The sequence below is a fragment of the Vidua macroura genome, chromosome 3, assembly GCF_024509145.1.
Source record: "Vidua macroura isolate BioBank_ID:100142 chromosome 3, ASM2450914v1, whole genome shotgun sequence".
NCBI lineage: Eukaryota > Metazoa > Chordata > Aves > Passeriformes > Viduidae > Vidua > Vidua macroura.
The window spans coordinates 11,242,584-11,265,890 of record NC_071573.1 but is presented as its reverse complement, the minus strand read 5'-3'; the positions used below and the strand labels follow the sequence as shown (position 1 = coordinate 11,265,890).

The 23,307-nt window shown below is 37.1% G+C and overlaps 1 protein-coding gene across 2 annotated transcripts in view; it reads left to right on the top strand.

The window, feature by feature from the left end:
* Positions 1-8,292, top strand: part of PACRG (parkin coregulated) — a 246,540-nt gene extending 238,248 nt beyond the window's left edge. The window contains exons 7-8 of one of the 2 annotated variants that reach the window (XM_053972978.1): positions 7,691-7,754; positions 8,269-8,292. In XM_053972978.1, coding sequence (XP_053828953.1) covers positions 7,691-7,754; positions 8,269-8,277 — 73 coding nt within the window. In that variant the 3' untranslated portion in view covers positions 8,278-8,292. Of the gene's footprint in view, positions 1-1,668; positions 1,769-3,392; positions 3,531-7,690; positions 7,755-8,268 lie in introns of those variants that run through there. The other variant, XM_053972977.1, reaches the window with a different exon arrangement.
* The last annotated feature ends 15,015 nt before the right edge of the window (positions 8,293-23,307 follow it).

Here is a 23,307-nt window from a genome sequence, read left to right as displayed (position 1 = left end):
GCGTTGCAGGCTGGCAGCTGTACGCTGCAGGAAGGAGGGGGATCCAAGACATTTCCTTAACTCTGGAGCTGCCTTCTGCTATGACTGAAAGCAAAGGCTGTGGAGTGCATTTGATCCGCTTGTCTGCTGCTGGCAGGGATTGCTGTTCCCAAGGACTGATAGTGATCCCACCTAGGCCCCTGGTGCAGCAAAACCCTAAGATTTGTTTCCATCCCAGTAATTTTCCTGCCCACTGTTGGGGATACCTGGGAGTGTATGTTTTATCACTGGGATAACAGAAGGGGTAGAAGCCAAAACTCTGAAATCAGATCCTAGAGATGCAGCTCTACCTTTGAGTACTCACTTCACTGCCACACAGCAAGGAGGACAATCTTAGTAAGAGACACTTGAACGTCTTAAGAATCATCTCTTGGCAATAATGACCTCTCATGCATATTTATGTACAGCTTTATACTGGACACGTGAAAGATATTTAATTCTTTATTTTTGCCTAGGAATGAAGCTATGTGGAGTGTGGCAAAGGTGTTCCAAAGTCCAAATATTAAAATACAGGTTCTGGTATTTCCTGCATGCCAGCCCAAAACTACGTCCTGGGAGTATACTGCTTCAGAATTCATGTACTTGATGAAATGACTATGTGTTTGCAAGCATATATACATACCCCTAAGAGTCAGTAAAAGCAGGTAGTTGCTACAGAACTTCAATCAGGCTTTCCTGGAAGAATTTCAGATGGGTCCTAAGTTTGGTTAGATCTGTAAAACCTTTTTGTTGCACAGAACTTAATGTTATTCATTATGCACTGAAAGCAAAATCATATGACTACCATTTCCAAAGCAACATAATTATCTTATTGATTCTTATGGGGCAAAACACTACTTTTATTGTTAATTAATACTGCCAAATCTGGTTATGCAATTCTGGATATAGGAAGTTCAGTTTAATGTGTGTTTATGGGGAAAAGTCTAAAAATAAATGCTTTAACTTTTTTTTTCCTTTCAGAATGTGAGTATAGATATTCCTTTGTGTGATCCCTGTTCTTAGCACTACAGGAAGTACAATCTATTATCACTTTTCATCAGGGAAAAAGAAGCATAGATAATGAAACAGAAAAATGCCCTGTGAAAAACGTATTAAATAAGTTTTAAGTAGCTGAACCAAAATGCACAGGGCAAAGAAACATGATGCTGCTGTTACGGAAGCAAAGCTATTTTATGGGAAATGAAAATAATACTTGCATTATTTCAAGGGCTTATACTTTGATTCTTATTTTACATGAAAATGTATCAGGAAATTCTTATGCAGGGGGCACACAAATAGTATCTTGTCTGTCCCATGGAAAAGACAGTAAGAAAGATTCATTACACTCTAGGACGTATAATGACTTCGTGATTCTTTCAGTTCTCAGCCAGTGCTCTAATGAAATTCTAGCCTGCTACATCTGCCATACTACACTGTTAATTAGTTTTCTATTTATTTAGCAGATCTAGAAGTGGAAAGCAATCTATTGCCAGTGAATTGTTTGACTTCTATGCTAAGTAGGCTGCATTCCAATCCTCTGATGTTGAAACTAGCATGAATCCAACTTTCATCTCATTGCCATGTCAAATTAGCACCCAGCAGATTCTACATACAAAGACTTTTTTTTTTTCCCCTCATTCATTTGTAAAGGACCTTGGAAGATCTTGGAAGTCAAGAAACAGAAGCTGAGCAAATTTTCTCCAATCTCTCTCCATCCACCTTACACGTTACAATGGATTAAATGTAGAAGGTATAGAGGCTGTGCTTTGTTTATATTTAAATAGGAATGTTATTTTAAGCAGACCATGTTCACTATTTGAAACAAAAAAATACTGATGCATATTCTGCAACTGTTTGAGTAAAATACTATCCAGCCTAGGAGAAACCCAGAGTGCCTTGGCAAAGTACTGAGATGACTTTTGCACATGCTTTGCCATTTTCTATTTATGTCTGAATTCTGTAATATATTGCAGCATCCAAACACAACACTCTGTATGTGACTTACTCCTGTCTTGCAGTGTCAAGAAAGTCGCTGGATTGTGAAACTATAAAACGAAGCCAGATGGAATTAGAAAATAAATTGGCTAGAAATGAAGCCATTAATCCTGTCGTACTGCATTGTAGGAGCTACAGGGTGCTGGGGGGAGTTTGAAAATACAAACGCACACCCTGGCTTTTGAATTTGCCTTGAACTTCAGGCTTTTCTAAAATCTATATACAAATTATGAATGTACTTTTTTGGATCAGGCTGGTCCTAAAGAAACCATTATTGTACAATTGATAAGCAAAATGCTGTGCCAAATTTTAGCAAAGCATTGACAAAACGGATCTACAGTACTGTTATTTGTGGAACATCATTGATAAAATTCTTGTAATAGTCAAGGTGTTGGTTTTGAGTAATATACAATGTAAATTAGAGAAATATAATATATAGCACAGGACAGCAACATAGAAAATCTGGGTCTAAAAGCACACTGGTGGTAGTGTTCACAAAAGAATAGCTCCTTTCAAGAGAGAGGAAATAAATCGCTTTTACTAGACCAAGTGATATTTTTGGAAAAAATGTTTTTGAATTTCAGGTCTGAAACAGAAATAGTAAGCTTTAAGTGCTGGTTGAAAACCAGTCTACGTGAGTTGAACTTCATTGTGTTAATTGATTAGATGGCATGAAATTCATTTAAGAAAAGCTTTCCAAAAATTAAAATGGGATACTTAAGAAGTTTAAAGCCAGAACTAGGCTCAGACAGGAGTAGAAATTAGAAGATATCTGAAGGAGGCAGCATAGATGAGAAAGGGAAAAATGTGCCGAGTTTTGAGCTGCAGGAATCTGCTCTCAACTCAGGACAGAAAACCAGAAAGAATGAAGACAAGTGAACCCAGCTCTTTTACTGATTTAAATTAATGGCTGTCTTTCTTTCTGCTGTTTAGAGTAGTGGGATTTAATTTTTTTTTTTTTTTCAGTGATATATATTTTCTTGATTTTGCTAGTATTTCTTTAGCATGTTCCTCCCTTCCACCTTTGGGGAGAGCAGCTTAAAAGACTAGTAATTCTAACCCTGGGGGAAAAATAGCCCAACGTAGTGATATATTTAATGGTGACAAGAATTCCCTAGTGCCTCCTGGAGGCATCCATTCCTACAGCTCAGTGTTTCATCATGGTAGAAAAAAAGGAAACAAACTGAATGAGTCAGAGTAATTTTCCTAATTTTTTTTAAGTTGTTTTCCTATGTTTTTGGCATATTCAAAAGGACTGAACAGTACTCCTTAACAAAGCATGCCATTAAGTAAATGTTGCATGTTTAATGGTTGGGTTTGAACTTTTGATAGTCAGGAAAAGGAAAGAATATAAGCCAGGATTTATTCATCTTTTCCAGTATTCACAGAGCTGAATGGACTGAAACAAGTAGCTGAAGCTGGAGGCAGAAATCTGAAAGCTAAAATTCTGCTAATGAAGATCTGTGATGTATACGCATGTTTACCAATGATTAGGAATAAATCCATGAGTTTCAGGAGCCTTTAATATACCTGGTCTGCAGTTTTTCCAAATGGATAGATTATCTGCACAAACATACTAAACAGTTGCCAGAAAAACTTCTGCTTATTATGAACTGCTCATAATCTTCCTGTAAGTTGTGAGAGCTGAATCTCAGCCAAAACTCCCCTTGTTTCTGCCCAGATGGGAAAATTTGGTTTTATCATATCTATCCCTGAGTTCTTGGTGTGCGCGATATGGTACATCCTCTCTTACTGGTTGCTTCTGCCCCAGTTCAGAGGGGGGCAGAGAGCTCATTCTGCAAGCAGCTGCTGCAGCACTTCTCTTTTGATCAAGTTGTGTCTTATTTTCCACAGTAGTATAAGAAAAGGAGTTTGACTAAACTCCCATATGCAACCAGCAGATGCTTGTGAGCATGGATGTTGTATAATCAATGAATGATAACTTACAAAATCTTTAAACTTGCAGAAAGAATTCAGAATTTCAGCAAATTTCCGTCTTGTCTGGCTGCTCGTTTCAATTTGTTATAGGAAAAAAAAGCCAGTTGTGCAAAAACTCCATCTGTTCTTATGGAGTAATGTATGTGATTGGGAGGGATATTGGAGCAATGTTGTTGGAAAACCAGAGAAACTGAATATGGGATTGGGATTCCATTTGATGCACATTTGATGCTGCAATAATAAGCTATTCAACTTTTTGCAAAAATATTGGAAGAAAAAGTTGATTAAGTGTAATGTATGCCTCAAAAGAAATGTTCTAAGTTATTTAAATTATGCCTTCACTTTGCAATGCTGTGTAATATGTTTATACAAACTACAGCTCTAATCCTTCCTTATGTAGAGTCTGCACTGAATTCCTTCTCTCAGTAATCAGTAGAGCAAGATACAGACTTTACTGAATAGTGGAATGAAAGTCTGAGAGTGAAGGTGCCATTTCATAACATGACTGACAATTCAGTTCAATTATTCTTCTGGTCTGTGATACAAAGACAGAATTTTGTAACATTTTATTAGATTTAGTTGAGAAACACCCAACATATAAGTCAAGACAGTACAATGTACTTTTAATTGTAGGAAAGATAAAGTGTTTGTGGAAGGATAACACAAGGCATGTATTTGTACTCCTTACTTTCCACTAACTATACACTGTAGTAAAGGTAGCTGGGATAAGGTATGGGCTTAAATTTTTGGTGTGCTACAACACAGCAGCCAGCAGGATGTATTACTGTAACAGGCAGAAAGAGTCACCCCAGAAACCTCTACATTTCTTTGGGTCTGATGCAATTTTACAGAGCTGCAGAACAGCTCTGGTGAAATCATGTTTATGCCTGGAGACTCAAATGGTTCAGAGAGACAGCAGAAAGAAGATGGGGGAGGAGAGGAAGTACTGAGCTCTACTTTCTACAAAATAAGGCCTCTGGAAATAAGATGGTGCCAAAATCTCTGCAGTTGTGCTTAAAAGGTCCTTTTTAGTTTAGGCAAGAAAAATCCTTGCCCTGACAAGCTTACAGGCTAATTGAAACCTTTGTGTGTCTGCACAACACAACAAAATAGAAAGTGGAAATACTATAACCTTGTGTCAAAATATACACTTTGGTTGTACCAGCCATGAGAAAAGGGTGGATATTAATGCAGGATAAGGGGCCATGTGGCACATGGAAGCCAACTGAACGACTCAGGGAGGGCAGTTCCACAGGACAAGCCTGGGTAATTAGGCAGGAAAGAAATGATGCAGAAAGCTTAGAAAGTCAGGACTTGTGAGACATATGGAAAGAACAGCAAGCTGAGTAGATTTAATTGTCTGCATTACATGTTTGAAGTTGGAGTAGCAGGTGAAAGGAATAAGCAAGATGTAGCCACCTGAGAGGTTTTGAAGATATCATCTGGAACTTAGAGGCAGAAGGAAGGCAAACTGTGAAGAAGTATTAAATTCAAGTTAAGAAAAGCTAAAGGTAAGCATGGTGGTGGAAGAATCTATTTTGGAGGTAAGCATGGCAGTGGAACATTAAGGTAAGGGGGAAGAAGGAACTTGAGGATGAACAGGAACAGAAGAAGGAACAGAAGCACTGGAAAAGGGAGGAAACGTGTCCTTCGAAGGTGAGAGAATGCTAGGTCTAGTAAACTATCTATGCAACATAATAAGCAAAGCAGTAGCAGAGGATAGAGGGTTACCATTTCTCTTAGTGACCTATCTGAATCTATATGCAGTATCCAGTCTCAAGAACATTATTTACAGGTTTGCTAGTGATAGAAGTACGGTAAAAAGAATCATATGGAAAGTTATAGATTTTTCCTATTCAGCCCAACAGAAGCAAAACAGGGTGAAAAACGGTTTCAGTGTGAGTATGGTCCAACACAAAAAAATACTTTTTAACTTTTATTTAATTTTTATTTAAAAGTGGGTTAACTTTTGAGGGAGGAACAGTTCTCTGGCTCTCAAGACATTGTGTGCCTTTATGCTTTGCACTGTATTCAGTGAATGAATACATTCTTAAAATGTCTGCAGTTACAAACTTTATTTTCCACAGCACATGCCGTCATGCCTCTGGCACTCTGTTTATCACCTCCTTACTGTGGCTGCTCTGTCCCATCCACGACAAGTGCCCTTCGCCACCACCCTCTGAATTCCTCTTGGGTTCATTCTGTTCTTTGCTTCAGTTCTTTGCATTTTTCTACTTTCATGTTACATTTTTGCTGCTGCTGATATTGAGAGGCACCAAAGCTATCTGCTAAGTAATTTCCTTCTCTCTATAGCTCCTGATTCCCACAGGCATGGCTGAATGTTTCCCTCCTTGTTTCAGGAAAGGCTTTCTTCTGCAGGTGATCTGGCACCCACAGCATTAGTTTGCTCTTTTCTTTCTCTTGCTGTTCACTCTCTGTTTCCTTAAGTGAATCACACCTACCAATGAGTACTTAGGTTTTTCTGTCAGCAAATAAAAAAATATATAACTCCTACCTGCTGAGACTGAGGTTTTCTCTGAGAAGTGGTAAAGTCATCTCTGTGGTTTTTAAATTTTGGAAGATTTGACCTGTTTGGAGTAGTGGCAAGGGAAGATGCAGAAGAAAGCTTTGTACATTCTGATCTTGGGGAATGTCTTCTCTACATGTTCTTTTTTTTTTCCATTTACCTTTGAGAAAACAAGCTCTCCATCAACAGAGCCTTTTCCCTCCAATATTTATAAGGGATAGAGATCAGGAGTGAGAAGTACCTGAGTTAGAGCACCTTTCTTCCACTATCCTCCTTCATCATCAAAGGCCCTATTATGCATTGGCACTTCAGCATTCTAGTGGATTGGAGGGAATTATGCACCATTGTACTCCAGCACCACATACAAATTATTTAAAAGAGGGTTCCTGCTAGGACATCATGTAGTATCCAGCCTCTTTCATTGAGCACACTGACTGCCTGGTGGGCACATCCACTGACTTAATGCAGCAAAACCATTGCTAAAATGCAGGGTGTTTTTGATGTGGTATAATCAGTAATATAGCATTATATATTAAAAAATCAATTCTCTTTGATAATACATTTGAATGTCCCAGTTCATAGCTGCATGTTTGTTAACTTTTTAAAAAGTGTTTTATGTTTTTATGCCTTTTTAAAAAAAGGTAGTCATGTCATGAAAAAATACAAAATGCTGATTTTGAGACTCCGTTTACTTGCAGTTAATGATATTGTGAAGTTTTCTGGTGTTTTAAGATCTATGATTTTTGCTGCTGCTTATTCTGGGGTCTTTTATTTCAGCATGCTTAAATAGCTGATGACACAGAAACAGTAATACAGATGAAATCTTTCCTTTTCATGGTACATATCAGACACTGTTTATGAGACACAATTTTAAAACCTTCCAAATACAATCTTTGGATTTATTTTTTTTTTTAATAAGGAAAGCCTCTTTCAAGGGAATGTTGTAATTTCAATAATTTCAATCGTTCTGGAAAATTAGGGATGAAATCCTGGCATCACTGAATCAAGTTATTCATTGATGTCAGGTGGGCTGGAATCTTCTCTCTAGTTTAAAGAACAATGTTACCTAGTTTCATGAAGTCACTGCATTAGAAATCCACTACTGCATTTATGCTCAAATTTTCTTCGGAATTACAAGAACCTGAACAAAGGTAATTATTTCTTTCACATCCCATGGCAGCAGAATAACTGAGGTCATTTATTTTCACACAGGAAAACTGAGCCCACTGATACTCAGGAAACCATTCTGACAAAATCAATATCAGTACAGATGCAGGTGAGTGTTCTCACAGGTTTCACTCATGTAGGAATGCTCATTCCCCTCTTCTTTGCTGGCAAGAAAGAAATTTTAGAGTAAAGAGATCTCGTTCTGCAGCCCTGGGCTTCTTCACAGAACAGTCATGGTGTGATGTGAGATTTAAGATCACTACTTTATTTCACAACTGTTTCTGGCTCCCGACACAAACCTTCCCCCCCCAGTCCTGTCCTGTGCTTAGAGACACAGTGGGTCCTCATTTCTTCCTGCAAGTCGTTTTCATGACAGCTTTTCTTTCTGTCATCACCTCTGAAATACAACCAGCAAGCACCATTCAAGACAAATCAAACACTCTGTGTCTGAATTGGAGCAGCAACCTTTATGAGAAGGGATATTGGAGTATTGTTCTTGGAGCTTTAAGCAATCTGCACCACTTTTCCATGGTGCAGATGACCAAAAGGGAGTGCAAGTGCTTCTGTGAATTTGCTTTGCTTGAAAATGCTAAATGTATGTGCTGTGCATTTCTTGCTTCAAGATTCCCTAAGGTGCCAAACCCAGATGGGAACTCACATGGTCAAGCTGAACATGGTGCTGTCATCAGGCAGCTGCAAGACCCCATTTCTGACCGCTCAGTTTCTGTTTCTTGCCAAAGGTAAGAACAAACAGAATAAAACCTCTTAAGATGGGGAGCTCCTCTGTCTTGAAATTTATTTTCTAATTCACTGCTCAAACTTAAAGCACCTAGTACATTTTGCTTCTTTCTGTGAAAGAAGATACCGACACACAGAAGCTGTTTCTCAAGTCTCAAAACCAATTATTCTAAAAACAAAGCCTTTATTGTGTTTGACTAAAGCTAAATGAAATTCAGATTTCTTTTGAAAAGAGTGGTCTGCTAATTGGTGTTGACTTTTAAATGTTTGAGCTTGTTTATTTCTCTCACTCCCTTGAATGATGTTTCTGTTCATTATTACAGTCTATTAAATCAGACTTATCAAAAAGGAAACATTTATTGATATCTTGAGAGACGTGAGTGTCTAATTAAAGTTGTGTTGCTGTGCATATTTTATATTAAATGTTTCCTGCAATTTGACTTTAAACAGGTCTGAAGGGGCTTAATGAGTGTTTGGCTCAATCACTTATATTTTGCTCCTTTCCCTGGACCAAGGGAGGAGGTTCTGTATCAGTCTGCCAAGTCACTGAATTTACCATCAGGTGAGGAAATTCTGCCACACACTGTAATATCTATTTAATACATTTGTTCCTGGAAAAGTTGGTAGCTGATACTAAATGCACATTCTTAATGGAGCTGGTAAATCCAAAAGAAGCCTGGAGTATTTGTAGATTGACAATTTGATGTGTGATTAGACAGCTACTTTGCATATTTTGTGTCTATTTAACCCTGTTTTACTTGGAACTATGATTATTAGAATAAATGAAAAAATATTTTTAGGTTTTTGAATTCCTGGCTTCCAATTTACGAGGTTGGTTTTCTTTGTCTTGCACTGTTGTGCAAGGTCCCTCTTTGTGCATGTACTGTTATCCTCTGCTATTTCCTTAACTACCTTTCTTGTTTCATGTGCAGCTACCAGTATTAGAGAGAAATTCACTGCCAATATGTAGCCGTTAAAACACCTGTCTCAGGCACGGGTTCTATTATTCTTGTGCTATCCATCATCTCTATTCTTAAGTTCATCCTTCATTAAGTAGGGTTTTCTGGTGCTATCATTTAAATGATATTTTATGTAACCTGATCTTAAAAAGATAATTAAAAATATTACCAGAGAATAGCTATCTTTGTTTTCTCTGTGAAATTCTGTCAATTTTGAGTGAAATGTCATATAATATGGCTATGTCCAGATTTTTGGAGGAGCCATTCATAATGAAAGAATAAGCTTATCTAACTAGCTATAACTAATCTGTCAAAAAGCTATGTAATAGATTATCTTAATTCTGCTGGCAGAGGGATGCAGTAATGCAGAACTCTTTTACATAGGATATTTAAAAATATATATACATGCATCTATTGTAGATCAGTATACTGACAGATTCACACAAAGAAATAGATATATATTTGTGTGGGGAGACACAGATTTTCTTTTATCAGACTTTTTAAAATTTCAGCAATCTCTTTGTTGCTACTCTAATTAATTTACTATGTAATAACTTCAAATTAAAGTTGTGATCTGCCTGTAATAGATGGTTTACACATAATAGGGAGAGATTACTTTGCCAGTGATATCGTGGCCCAAATAGATGTACCAGATAAGGAGAGGAAGAAAGGAAAAATAGTTATTCCCCACTAAAGCAGCACTTACTGATAGAACTGTCCTGTGGTCTGATCTAACTCCCAGGAATTACACATGCAGAGAAATTCTGGGAGTGCATCCCAGTGGCAGTGCTGTTCAGAAGAGCCTTGGGACAGTTTTCCCCCAAGGCTAACACTTTCCCAAAGACTTGCCAGGCACTGTTTGATAAGCTGCCACACTGTGTTGGGTGAAATATCAACAGTGTAAACATGGCCAGCCCAGGGTGAGCAGCACTATGGTCACAGCTTCTGTTTGTTAAACTTTTCAGATGAGAGGCAGAAAAAAATCCATATCAAAAGCTGACATTAAATTCAAATTTCTTTTGTCTTGTTTCAGTGTCTTTCTAGATCATTACCCTTATTCAGATGACATTATTCTTAAAAATCACTCTAAAGTGACTAAGGCAGTGTTTAAAGAACAAAATAAGCCCTTTTATCTTCCTCAGACAAATATCACAAAATGTCAATTGATTAGTTTCCAGCTTTGATGTGTTTTATTTTTTGACAAATGAAAAAAGCTAAAGATAGCTGATTCAATAATAAACTTTTAGAATGCTCCCAAATTAGATCATATAATTAATACTCAACTTATGAGCATTTATATTTGCAAACTTGATAACAAATTCAGTCCACACAGTTTAGGAACACTAAATGATCTTTAGGAAGAAATTATGCTTGAGGTTTCTATAAACTTCTTTCATTTATTTAATTCCTGATATTCAATAGTTTTTAAAAGAAAAATTCTCACACTTTCACAAAGAAATCATTGACAAACAAATTAGCGATGGTTCTTGCTTAAAAGATGTCAGAAATTGAATGGAGGCAAATTATTATGTTCTGAAACTGAATATTTATTTTTGAAATAACAGTATAGGCTCCTCAGTTTACCCTGTTCTCCTTCAAATAAGTCTGCAACTTTTGCCTATATCATTTTTTGCCTTTTAAATAATCCCTCTGTATCTATAAAGTGTGAAGATTCTGCTGGCAAAAGTAACAGGTAAGAAAGCAGCTGTCAAACAAAACCCTCTTTGTCTGCCCTCCCCGCTTTGCATGAAGAAATTCAAGCATGAAAAAGCAGGATACTGTGCTTGAAGAATAAAACTCTCCCAAATCCACTTTCCTCCTTCCTAGGTCAGCACTTGTTGATATTGGAAGCTGTTTCCCTGAAGAACAACCACAAGCCTCTTGATGATTTGTGAAGAAATCTGGAGTTCATTTGTGTAAGAGGAAGGAATGATGCTGTGTTTTATTCTACCAGTATCTCACAGCCTTTCTGCTACGACACTTAAGCCCTACAGGAGTTCTGTGCCCAAGGTAGTAAATCTTTGTGTCTAGAGGTGGGCTCAGGTCTCCTCATCAATTAACTAATGAAGGTTGTGTCTGTAGGATACTTCTGGAAACTAGATTGGCTGGGGAGTCCTAATAGAACTGTGCTTATGAATCTGAACTATGAATTTCAACACTGCTTCTGTATATGAGAAGAAAAAAGCATGCATTACCCATAACTTGAGAAAATTTGCAGACCTGTTTTGTTGGGGTTTGTTGGGTAGATCTGTCATTTGAGAAACTTGTCTAAGGATACATGTTAGACCTCTAAGCTCTTTGATAATTGTGGCTTCAGCACTTGTACCTTTCTGTCTGCTACAACCTCTAGGTCTATCACTCAGCAGAATTTGAGGCATCTGTGAGTACAGAGAGAGAATTTTTGTGTTCTACACCTAATTCAGTTGCTTAGGCACCAAAGACAAATACTGTAATCCTGTACATCAAACTCACCAAAAAAAAAAATGTTTTTCAGATTTCCTTTCAGTTCAGTGCCACCCGTGGGGATACACCTCCCATCTGTGAGATGACTGTGTCACACTAGTATGGAGACAGCTAGACTTCTCATAGCTTAGGCGGGTGGCAGACTCCATTTAGAATGCTGTGATTCAGCTGTAGGAAATTTCTTTTCGGGAAGAGGAAAAAAAAAAAAAGGGAAATTTATGCAGGATGCCATTTGGAAAGATCTCAGACTCAAGATTAGGTGGACTCATGAAGGTACTTTCTTGAAAGGACATGGCTGCACCCCACTGCCTTCAGATATAATGTGACAATGCTTCAGAATCAGCCTCAGGAAAAAGGAATATTGCTCATTTTTGGTGTTCACCACAAAAGTTGAGTATAGAAAGAACTTACCTGCAATTTACCTTACAGTGGCATGTTTTGTGGGTTTTTACATTTTTTTTTTTAATCCTTACATATCTTGTGATTTCTGAATTTAAACAAATTCATAGGAAAATAGTAAAAAATGTAGAGAGAGTACAAACAAATAAAAGGGAGCTTCTATTGTAGGAAATCTTGTTTGGTAATCCTGATAGTGCTACAATTTCAGTCCTTATAATCAGTTCCATTACTTTTTTTTTTCCCTCTTTTTAATTTTTTTCCCTTTTCTCCAGGAGTTAGGATTTTGCATTGGGACCCAAAGTCTGGATCTGTTGTAGGACTCTGATCAAGAAAGTGAGGAATGGCTGAAGCAAAACCTGTGAAGGCAGATCACCAGGTAGTCCCATGGTCTTGCCTTTAAGAATGCACTGAAAGCATTGGTGCTGTATTTTCACAGGTGAATTTGTGTGTTTCCATCTTCTGGAAGCAGAGATTGTTCTAATAGGTTAGAAATCTGTGGCTGCAGCTTGGTTTCAGTGGAAGAAGCAAAGCACTCAGCATAGGTAACTAGCTGATGTCCTGTATTCTATTTAAGGGATGTGAGCTAGCTAGTGCACAGGCCACAGGTCCCCTTGGTCTATTTTTGGCTCCTCACATGGGCCCCTTTCCACATGACCCTCTGGTCCTGGAGAAGGCAGCTTGTCCTTACCATCAGCAGGCTGGCCGGAGGTGCAGCTGACAGGCACATGCGGATGATGCCTAGCTCAAGCTTATGATCTTTGTCTGTTCTTAAATTTTCCTGTGCCACTTCCTTTTGGGAAAAGTAGAGATAATTATGTTCCTCATCATTAACAAGGCATTCCTGGGCACTACAACCTCTTTGGCTTTGGGGATTTTTTTTTTTTTTTTTTTTTTTTTTTGGTGTATGTGCGGATACTTACTTGGTATTACAAATGAAAGTCCTTTACAGGACTCTGATGTGCCCGCTCCCAGACTTAGGCCCATAGTTCATCCACCTTTCTCATCTCAAAAAAAGGACCTTAGCTGGTGTCCTGTATTTTATCTCCTCTCTTTGGGAATGTTAATAGCTTAAAGGGAACCCTCAAAAGTCCTTGCTCAAGCCAAGGACTCTCTGAACTCTGTTTTTTTTCTTACAGTCCTCCATATAAAGACTTTTTGCTATGCCTGCTTCTACCCCTTCTCTTTCAAAGTTTATTCAAGTGTGTAATCTCCCTGATGCTCTTTTCTTCCAACATTTACCAGCTTGATGCATTTTTTCCCACTCACCTATTAGCCCACTGCGTGCTGTACATGTACACAGAGAAGGAAGTCCTGCTTCCCTTTCCTGCAAATCCACCCCCACAGGAAAAGAGGCACATCATTAAAAAGGTGTCCAAGTATGTTTGGCTAAGGTAACACTTAAGTGCTTCAGTTTGCTCACGATGGAGAAGTCCAAGTAAATTTGAAATCTCACCAGTTGACAGACAAAACTGAGTTGTTTTTTTTTTTTTTTTTTTGTTTTTTTTGTTTTTTTTTTTTTTTTTTTTTAATTCACATTCAAGGAGTTTTAAGTACTTATCTAATATGGTATCTGTGGTCACACTTGGCTATATAGACTTAGAGAAAAAAAAAGGCAAGAAGGAGAAGATTTATGCTAAAGGATAACAGCTTAAACAAAAATGATGCATTTTCAATTGTTAAATACTAAATTTTTATTAGGTCATATACAGCTTTACTGTTTTGGGATCTGCTAAACAAAGTTGTTTCAGTTAACCCTTCAGTAACACAGGCAAAGTAACTGAAAATAGCAAAATCACTGTTTTAAGATCAAAACCAAGAAGTTTAGAACAAATGAAATACAGATGGCTTTATTGGATTTAATTACATAGGAAACTGAATACCTAGAACACAAAGTACCATAAAAAGATAAACATATTTATTAGGACAATGTTTTATGAACCTTAGATATACATACTGTTAATATGAAAAACTGAGTCTAGACATAAAAATACTATTCCACTTGAAGAGCTACTATTTTGCAATTGCTTCAGTACATTTTTCAACGATAACACAAAAGCACATTTTAAAATCTCTTGTTCTGCTCCCTGAATGCAGAAGAATTTAGTGTCCCACTTGTGTGAGCTGCAGCCCTGTCTGGCACAGCTATGTGTGAACTGGAGGATAAAAAGGGGTGGAAGGAAGGCAGAGATAATAACACGTTGAAGAGGCAACTCTTATTGACAATATAGTATTAAAAGAATTAATATGCTCATATTTCACTAGTAGTATTTTAATGCCATTTACTTTTCCATCTATACAAAAAATGTTCCTTAAGATACAGTTTAGAACTAACCATTCTGAAAACAAATTCTAGTATATCTGGCTATAATCTCAGTATATTCTATTTAATAAAAAAAAGTTCAGTTTTCATAAAAATCCTGTCTTATAAAAACTAAGTCTCCTGAATAATCGTACTGAACTCAGCAAGATCATGGCAAAACCAGTGTCATTTAATTATCTGACTTGGAAGTCTAATTAAAGTATATTTAACTGCATCATGTATCATACTAAAAAATATCATGTTTATTACTATTGGCATTAAAGGAAACTTGTACAGGACTGAAGCTTGTTCTTTTATTACTGAAAACACAAATCCAGTTAAGACTTCAGACAAGCTCTCATTAACATGTTTTATTTCAATTTTATTCAGAGCTGAAACAAGAGCTTCATTTACAGCTGAGGAAAGCAAAGATGAAACTTTGTTCTTTCTTTTGTGCTCAGCCATACAATTTATTTTTCTCCTGGCAATGGATTTTAAATCTCTTTCCTTTTTTTTTTTTTTTTTTTAAATGGGAACTGTTTTAGTAAGCACTGACATTAGAGCTGACAATGCTTTGTATGGTTTTCTTTCCTTTTGCCTGGTTTCTGTGTCTGTGTGTGCAGGCATGCATTCATTAACGTAATTCCTCAACATTCAACAAGAGTGCATCATAAACCAGAGGAAAAAAGCCTCATAAATATTTAGATCCTCCACCTACCTTCCAAAACTGAAGTAAAAAGGAGTATTTAGTGTGGACTTGGTTTGAGTTAATCTGCATATGAACTGAAAGGGGGTACAAAAGGATGAAAAGGTGGTGGAAACGAGCATACAAACCCCATAGTCTCCAGGGGGCCATTCATCTTGTTCTTGTCAATACAATCTCAGTCTCACTGCTTGGCTGTGCTCTGCGCATGACCCAGACTGCCTTTGCAAAGGATGTGCCAGCTTTAGCCTAGTTTGCTTCTAGCGAGCAATTTTGCCAGAGAAGAAGAATAATATTTCATATTTAGGAAGCGGGAGAAACTTCTCTACCTGCTCATGGTCCACACACTGACATACAAACTTGAATAATTTCCATAAAAGGACAAGTAGGTTATATGAAAAGCAATTTTAGGTAATTTGACCATTAATGAGAGGTAATGACATCATGATGTAGCTTTAAAGCATGCTAGAAACCCATACAACTTGGACCAAGGATTGTATATATTTACATAAAAAAACTCCACTATTTCTAACAAACAACACTGTCAAAAATTACAGGTGAAAAACCAGACCACCAATAAATCTCAGTGACTTAGTGAGCTCTCACAATTGAACAGTCACAGAATAGTTTAGGAATCTGTAAATGGTTTTTATATATTTTAATTTTTAAAAATGAGGGAATGTGCAATACATTATTTTTTATGATCTGACAAATTAATTTTGAGTGATTACATCAAAATACGTATATACAAGGACTCCTGCCCTACAGCTGCTGGTTTTAGGTATTCTTTTCAGCCAAAAGGGCATAAAGACCACTAAAGTCTATTATCAGACAGAATTAATGATTTAACCAAAACCAAAATTCTTGATCATAAACAGCCAAAACAGCTTTTTTTTTTTTTTTTTTTTTTTGATGAGGACAAACTTATAATGAAATAGGTGTAACTTACTGAATTAATCAAACTCCACATCAGTCACATGAATTGAATTACAGTGAAGTTATATAAATACTACATGGAAAATGGTAATTTTAGTCACATAATCACTTCTCTTACTACACTGCTAATCTTCTATTATGGACTTGTGAGACCAGAAAAGTCCAAGCACACTGTTTTCAAATTAATCTCTATTTCAGTCTCCTCTTTAAATGAACTCAGCCGAAGTGGGGCTTTTTGCTTGGTTGGTTTTTGTTACCAGACCTCCTCAAAACCCTGTCAGTGACCACACCAATGTGACATCAGGTAGAAGCAGGATCATGCAAGCTGCTCTGAGTCCCCAGCTCATCACCTGCTGCCACTCTGACATGCAGGACTCCTCCTACACAGACAAACTCCTAAGGAAGCACTAGGATGTATCTGTAGCCAGAGGGATGATTGATTTTGCTATGAACCTGTAAGACAGGTGCATACAAGCTTCAAAATGGGACAAAAGATCAATTATGCCTCTAGTAATGAAAATCAGATGGATAGCTATAAATAGACTACCTGGAAGGAAAGCCAAGGTAGGGATGTATATTTTAATTGACTTGCTAAAGGGAAGACCACCTTCTGGCCTGAAAATTTGCCATCTAATTGGCTAGGTCATGACTTCTTAAAACCAAGCACAAAAATTCTAGCAATAGGGAAATGCTTTAGGTCAAGCAGTGTCTTCCTTCCACCTCTAGCAGAGAAATGGTTTGCCAGCCTCTCAAATAACAGGAACTTTACAGATCTTTATACAGTGGGAATAAAGGAAGGCTGTCTAATTTGGATTACTTAATACTTAATTACTGTTTTCATGTTGACCTTCTTTAATCAATACAAGAAAAATTAACAGTACCTTTTTTCCTGTACAGTTCCCGCCACAACCTGTTGTTTTCTGAGCATGCTGTCAGACCAAGTTTTTATTTGTTAATACATATATAAACAGTATTGTTATGAAAATTGAACAGCAGAGTATATTTACTGGGAAACTGATTTTTGCATTTCTCTGCTCTAGAGACAGGGCAACAGTTTTTTAGCCCTATCAGGACTTGAGAATGTATAGGGTGTGCACATGCTAAAACCATAGACAGTTGTACCTGTTCTGTCAAAACAAAAACCTGCAATCAAAGAAGTGTAATCACCTTTCTTTAACAACTTGACAAGTTACCTAAATACCTAAAAGGTGAAGAACTGTCTATGAAACTTTCATATACTCATTTTTAAACAAATACAATACCATAAGAGATAATGTTAACATTTCAGTGATCACCCTTATTTATGAACTGTACAGTAACTTCTTTAATAAAAAACTGTCTATTAGAGAAGGGTCTTTAAAAGCTTCTACAAATTATAAGGAAAATTCTAAAATATTAGAAACTTCTCATGTTCTAAACAAGACTTTCTAGACTCACATGAATGGATCTGTACAGAAGTAATTTGAATCTATAAGAAATGCATTTTATTTTCCTTCCCTGTATTTCAGTCATAATCTGAGACCAAGCACAAAACATGTCACACTAAGAATAGTAAAAAAAATTTAAGAATTTGAGAATGGCCAGCAGTGTAAAGTGTGATTTCCTGTTGCTGCAAATTTAACTGCAGTGATTTTTGCATGTATTTTGCCTCTACAGCACATAGAACTTTTCAGCTTATTCCCCTGCACCTCTACTCTGTGGTCTGGCCAACATAATGGCTAGATGAATGTAAAATATTAACACACTTCTGAAAGTCAAAACTAGGGAATGGCTGCATTACCTTCAACAGAGTCATTTTATTCTTGTCAAAACTCTGAACCCAAGTTGTTCAAACTGTGCCAAGAGCAGAAGTGGTTAACAGAAAATGTTTCTGTATGTTTACATGAGATGCAGCTGATGGCTCAACAGTTTGTACTGGCCACTCCAGACATCCAAGAGGCGTAGAACACATCTGCACAGAGCAGGCAAATGCTGTACAAAAACTATGAGACTAAAGTGAACTTCTGGCGATTCAAGTGGAATACCTCAAGGCAAGTGAATCCTGTCCTTCATTGTGCTTATGAACTTGTAACAGTGACTTACTAGTATCAAGCAATGAATTCGTTCTGAACTATAATCAGATCCAGCATTAGCTATACAGGATGACAACATCTTGTATAAAGTGACTGCAGCCAAAAGCGAGTCAGATCTCCTATATAAGCAAACAACCCAGCAATGTCCATCTTTTGGCTCTGAGCCCAAGAGTCATGTTTTACCAATTGTTATGATTTGGCCTTTGAGCTCTGGTGACAGTCAAATAGGGACTTACAATGCACCAGCCTACAAATTCCAACAAAGATGGCATGAGATCTGGGATGCTTCCTGATGAAGGAAATTCTGGATTTATCTGAGTGCTTAAGCAATAATTCTCTGCACTTTTATAATGTCTTTTATCCAAGCAACTTGAAGTATTTGACTACAAAGTGTTTCATAGCTTCTGAAGAGTAGAAAACAGTGAAACGAGTTCCAGGGCATATGATAATTCAAATATATGTGGCTACTATATTCCAGGAAAAATCTCCCACACTCAACAGAAAGACTGTGGGTAGGAGGAACAAATGAGAGACAATGAGTCATCCACAATCAAAACAGAGTTTAGGCTTCCTAAAGTGAAAAAGGACCATTAGAAAATATTAAGAAATTGAACACTGTAGTTTCCTTTTAGAGAAAAGGCACAAATAGCAACGGACAGATTAAAAAAGAGCCTCTGAGAATACCATAGCATGGAAGCACAATGGTCTTTGTGTGGGTAATCAACAACCACTGTAGCACTGCTCTGTCCTTTGCTTCTCATGAACACAGTTGAGCAACTCTGTCTCATCTCCAGAAGCTTTCAACACTTGTACCGCTTAGTCCCTTTCTTTTCTCACAGCTTTGTAGCTCCACATATTTCTCTTCACCATTAAAACAAGGATTCACATTTAATAAAGACTAGGAAAATATAAAGTATTTTCAGCAGGTAGAAAAGACTTCTAGTTAAAAAGCCTTTTCAGACTGATTAATTACATTTTCTTAGAAGGCCAAGCAATACAAATGTTTCTTGCTCATTACTGCAGTTTTAAAAAAGGTGGAAGTTTTCCTATAATTTGTTTAGATGTTTTGTGTCCAGTTAAATATATGTTCCTTTTGTAAGAAGTGCTGCTCTGTAAGTACTGAACATTAAGAACCATATGCAACGCATCACTAGCAATCTCACAGTGTAAGTCAATATACACATGCATTCACATTTCACACGTTAAAAGAAAAAGTTAAATTAATGCTTCAGCTGCATTTAAAATTCTTTTTTAGCTGTAATTGAAAAGAATGGCTAATTTAAATCTATTTACAAAGTTAAGATTGAAAACATTCACATCTCATAGTAACCAATACACTCTGGCATTTTATCAAAACATGGTGCACCTGAAAAACAAAACTTACCTGTTTCTTTAGCTGTCAGCTCTTTGCCACTGTGGTGGCCAAAATAAATCTGCAAATTTCCCAGCTATGAACTATTTTTTTTTTTAATCCTATTGTTTAGGTGAAAACACTTCTCACTATGGTGAAAAGTAAAAATACTGGTTAGTATCTTATGCATAAATATGTCTTTCAACATTGTATTTTTAGCTACAGGTAGCAAATTTTAAAAAGCTGCTGAGGGCACTACTGTAGTTGAGATGACTGCATCAATTAAAATGCAGAATGTTATTCTGGACAGTTTTAAACTTAGGCATTAGTTCAAAACAAACAGAAGGTAAAAACCCCAAATATGTCTGAAATAATGGTCTCTCAAGATTCCTAATTTCCAGATATGATAATACTGTAATTTTTTTAATGTGCATTAGTTGGACTTCCACTGGCAGGTATTATATTTAGCAATGGTCAGTTCAGTGCCCCACAGATCTGGGCAGCATTTACAGTAACACACACTCACTGCTACTCCCACTTTGCAAGTGGGGCATGGGCTGGCTACCAAAAGGGACAGGCCAGAAGCCACTTGAAATTCCTCCCTACATGAGCACAGAGCTACACAGCTAAGGTAATAATTTTGTGACTGCAGAAATGGAAAAGTGTCATATCCTAGCACACTAACTGAAGCCATGGGGCTAGAAACACTGGGACAACACTGCATGGTGTGTTCAAGAAATTAGTTGGCTTCTTTTATTGACCTAGGAAGAGCATCAATTACTGATAATCTACCTGTAAAATGCACTAAAACAATGCAAGTGTTTATAAATTATAAGGTGTAGGAATGTTATGAGCTTAGAGGCAAAACATGCCTTCAAAAATACAGGATTCAAATATGTTCTGTAAATAGCATTGCCCCCCTTTTAATTTTAAGTGCTGTTATGAAGAAGATAAAGTGGATAAATTTTATGTTTACAATGCAGTACCTCAATTCAGTTTTCTCTCTGTAACTGCTAGCATTTTTTTCTTTTCAATGCCTTGACTGATTGCTTTTCCTTTCCTCCTTCTAACCATTTTCTGCCTTTCTCAACAATGCTGTAATAAAACTGACATACCTGAGACTTCATTTTCATCTCCTATTGGACAGTGAGAAATTAAACCCATCTGAACTTTGTTTTTAATGCACAGAGATTTCTCAAGAGCACAGAAGAAGCACCACCCTCTCTAGAGAGACACACCTTTTCTTCTTGCTAGAAGGCTATCTTTTCTAGAAAAATGTCTGCCTAGCACTTAAAGAAACTGCATGTACAGCCATTGCAAACCCATGGAATTTACCTCTAAAAAGTGCAATCTCATAGGCAATAATTCTATGATAATCTTGAACACAGCTGTAATACACTCTACTATATACTGATTTACATCTTTTCCATGCTTAACTCTCTGGCAGGTAGATAAGGTGAAGCCCAATACAGAGGTACCCCTGCCCTCCCTAACTACTGAGAGCTACACAAAATGCTCAGTATTTCATCAAGCAGAATTTAGTCCTCTCCATCCTATCCATGTAACAGTATCCTGTAACAGTGACTTAAGGTATATGAAATATATACCTTATCAAGAAAGCTGACAGGTACAAGATTTAGGTCAAAAGTGGAAAAAAACTTTTGTTTCACTTAGTGTTGTCTTTTCTCCCCAGCTTAATGACTACATAATTAATACACAACCACAGGAACAACGAGAATGTAGCTCTACCTACTCTTGTGTAAGTGGATGAATCACAAAGGTATCTCTTCTGGTTCCTTTATTCCAGACTGAAGAAGAGCCAGTTCTACCAGGAGCTGATACTGTGGCTTACTACACCCTTCTTCACAGTTGTTGTACAGCTCGAAGTAGCTTTTAAAGTATAAGAGCTACAAATCTGAATCCTTCCATACTAAGGTGTGCTTAAAGGTTTCATCTTTCAGCTCCTCAGCAAGCACATAACAACCCTCCTGGACAAATACAGGCATTATCTCTTCCAGGATTATACAGAATATTTGGACATGTCCCTTTTGAAAACTGCATCATCTGCTTACTACTTTGAATGACACACTACTATAGCTTCTGCTTGAAAAGTTACCTGTCAGTTTGCTTTAATGTCAAGGGAAATATGTTTTTCTTGTCAAACACAGCACAGAATTTTCATGTAATTGGTCCTTGAGATTTTTAGTTTGGCTATAGATGTTACTTTGTTAAGGCATTAATCATTTTGCAGAGATAAATGTATTTCAGATGTTCATCTGTTTTTGATGTTTGATTACAGTAGCTATAGTCTTGTACACTATGAATGACTCCATACTGAACCACACACACAATATATATTTTTAAGGGACTGTAATGGGTGAGTGAAGAATTACTTCTTTCCCTAAAGAAGAGTAGTACAGCATATTGGTACCTTCCTGTTACAGACAGACTCACAGAAGGCTGATGACATCCAAAAGCCTATGCCTATGATTTGGTCAATAGAGATATTGGAAGTAATAGCTAACACTTTTGAAAAAGCATGCTTCCCAGTAGTCATTAGCCTTTGCCTCTATTTCCAAAGGTGTTATCAGCTACGAACATTATAGCAGTAATTGAATTTGCTTTTTATGATCATTGCAGGCCTTTACTGTAATACAGAGAGGCTGCTGCTGGCATTATCATAATTCTTCTAACTTTGAGATTAGATTAATGCAATAAAACTTCACCTTAAAAGAGAAACTTGGAGAGTACTACAGGTTACATGATACAAAAAGGGCTACCTAGATGAAAACACAGCTGAAGATAGGAATTTCTGTTTATTGCCTAGACAGAAGTTAAGACATTGGGTAGTTACCAAAAGAACCTTACAAGACCTCAAGACCTGGTTATCTTGAAACAGACTAAGCAACCTTTACCTCCCTGCCCCCTCCCCTTCCCTGGTATCAACACTACACAACCTCTCCCCCATATCCACAGAACCTGTTTATCCAGGCCTGTACCATGTCCTCCCCACAACCTTCCTTCCCCATGGGAAAGCTGTAAAATTAAGAGAGTGCAAAAGTATTTCTACTGTCTTAATAGATCAGGCTGTAGTCATGCCAGTCTTGATGGGAGCTATGCCTTCTCACAGCTCTTTAACCTGAATTAATTCAACTTTATTCTCCCAGGAATTGTTAAAACACCCTTTTTTACAATGTGGGAGTGTGGGAAGGTAAAGGGAGAGAGGAGAACATAAGGTATGCTGAGAGGGGCTTTCAGGTAGCATTTTTTTATGGTTTTTGCTGTGTACTTGCTAAAGAAAGATATCATGTTGATTTGCCTATCTGAAACCAATGATGAGCTTTTTGCATTTTATTAAAACATTCCACTTTTCCAAGGAAAAAGCACTTTTTCTAAAGCTTCAAAAAAAACTTCTGTTTTTTTTCTGAAGACTTAAATTCAGAGTTTTGAAGTATCTATAGAAAAAAAAATCAAGGATGAGAACTTTTCCTGTCGTTTATGCCTAATTTAACGGGCAGCTTCGTCACAAAGCTTTGCCTCAATTTCTTTATTGTTCTGACTGAGAAAATAATTCAGCTTAACAACCCTGCAAACTAGAGCCTGAATTTTGCATTGCACTGGCATGAGTGATTCCACAAGTGTTGGTGTGCACCATCTCAGCTGTCACTAAATAAGCACAAAATACCTTAGGACAAACTATGTTGTTCCTATTAGCAGATTACTGGTGTTACTGTACTTGTGC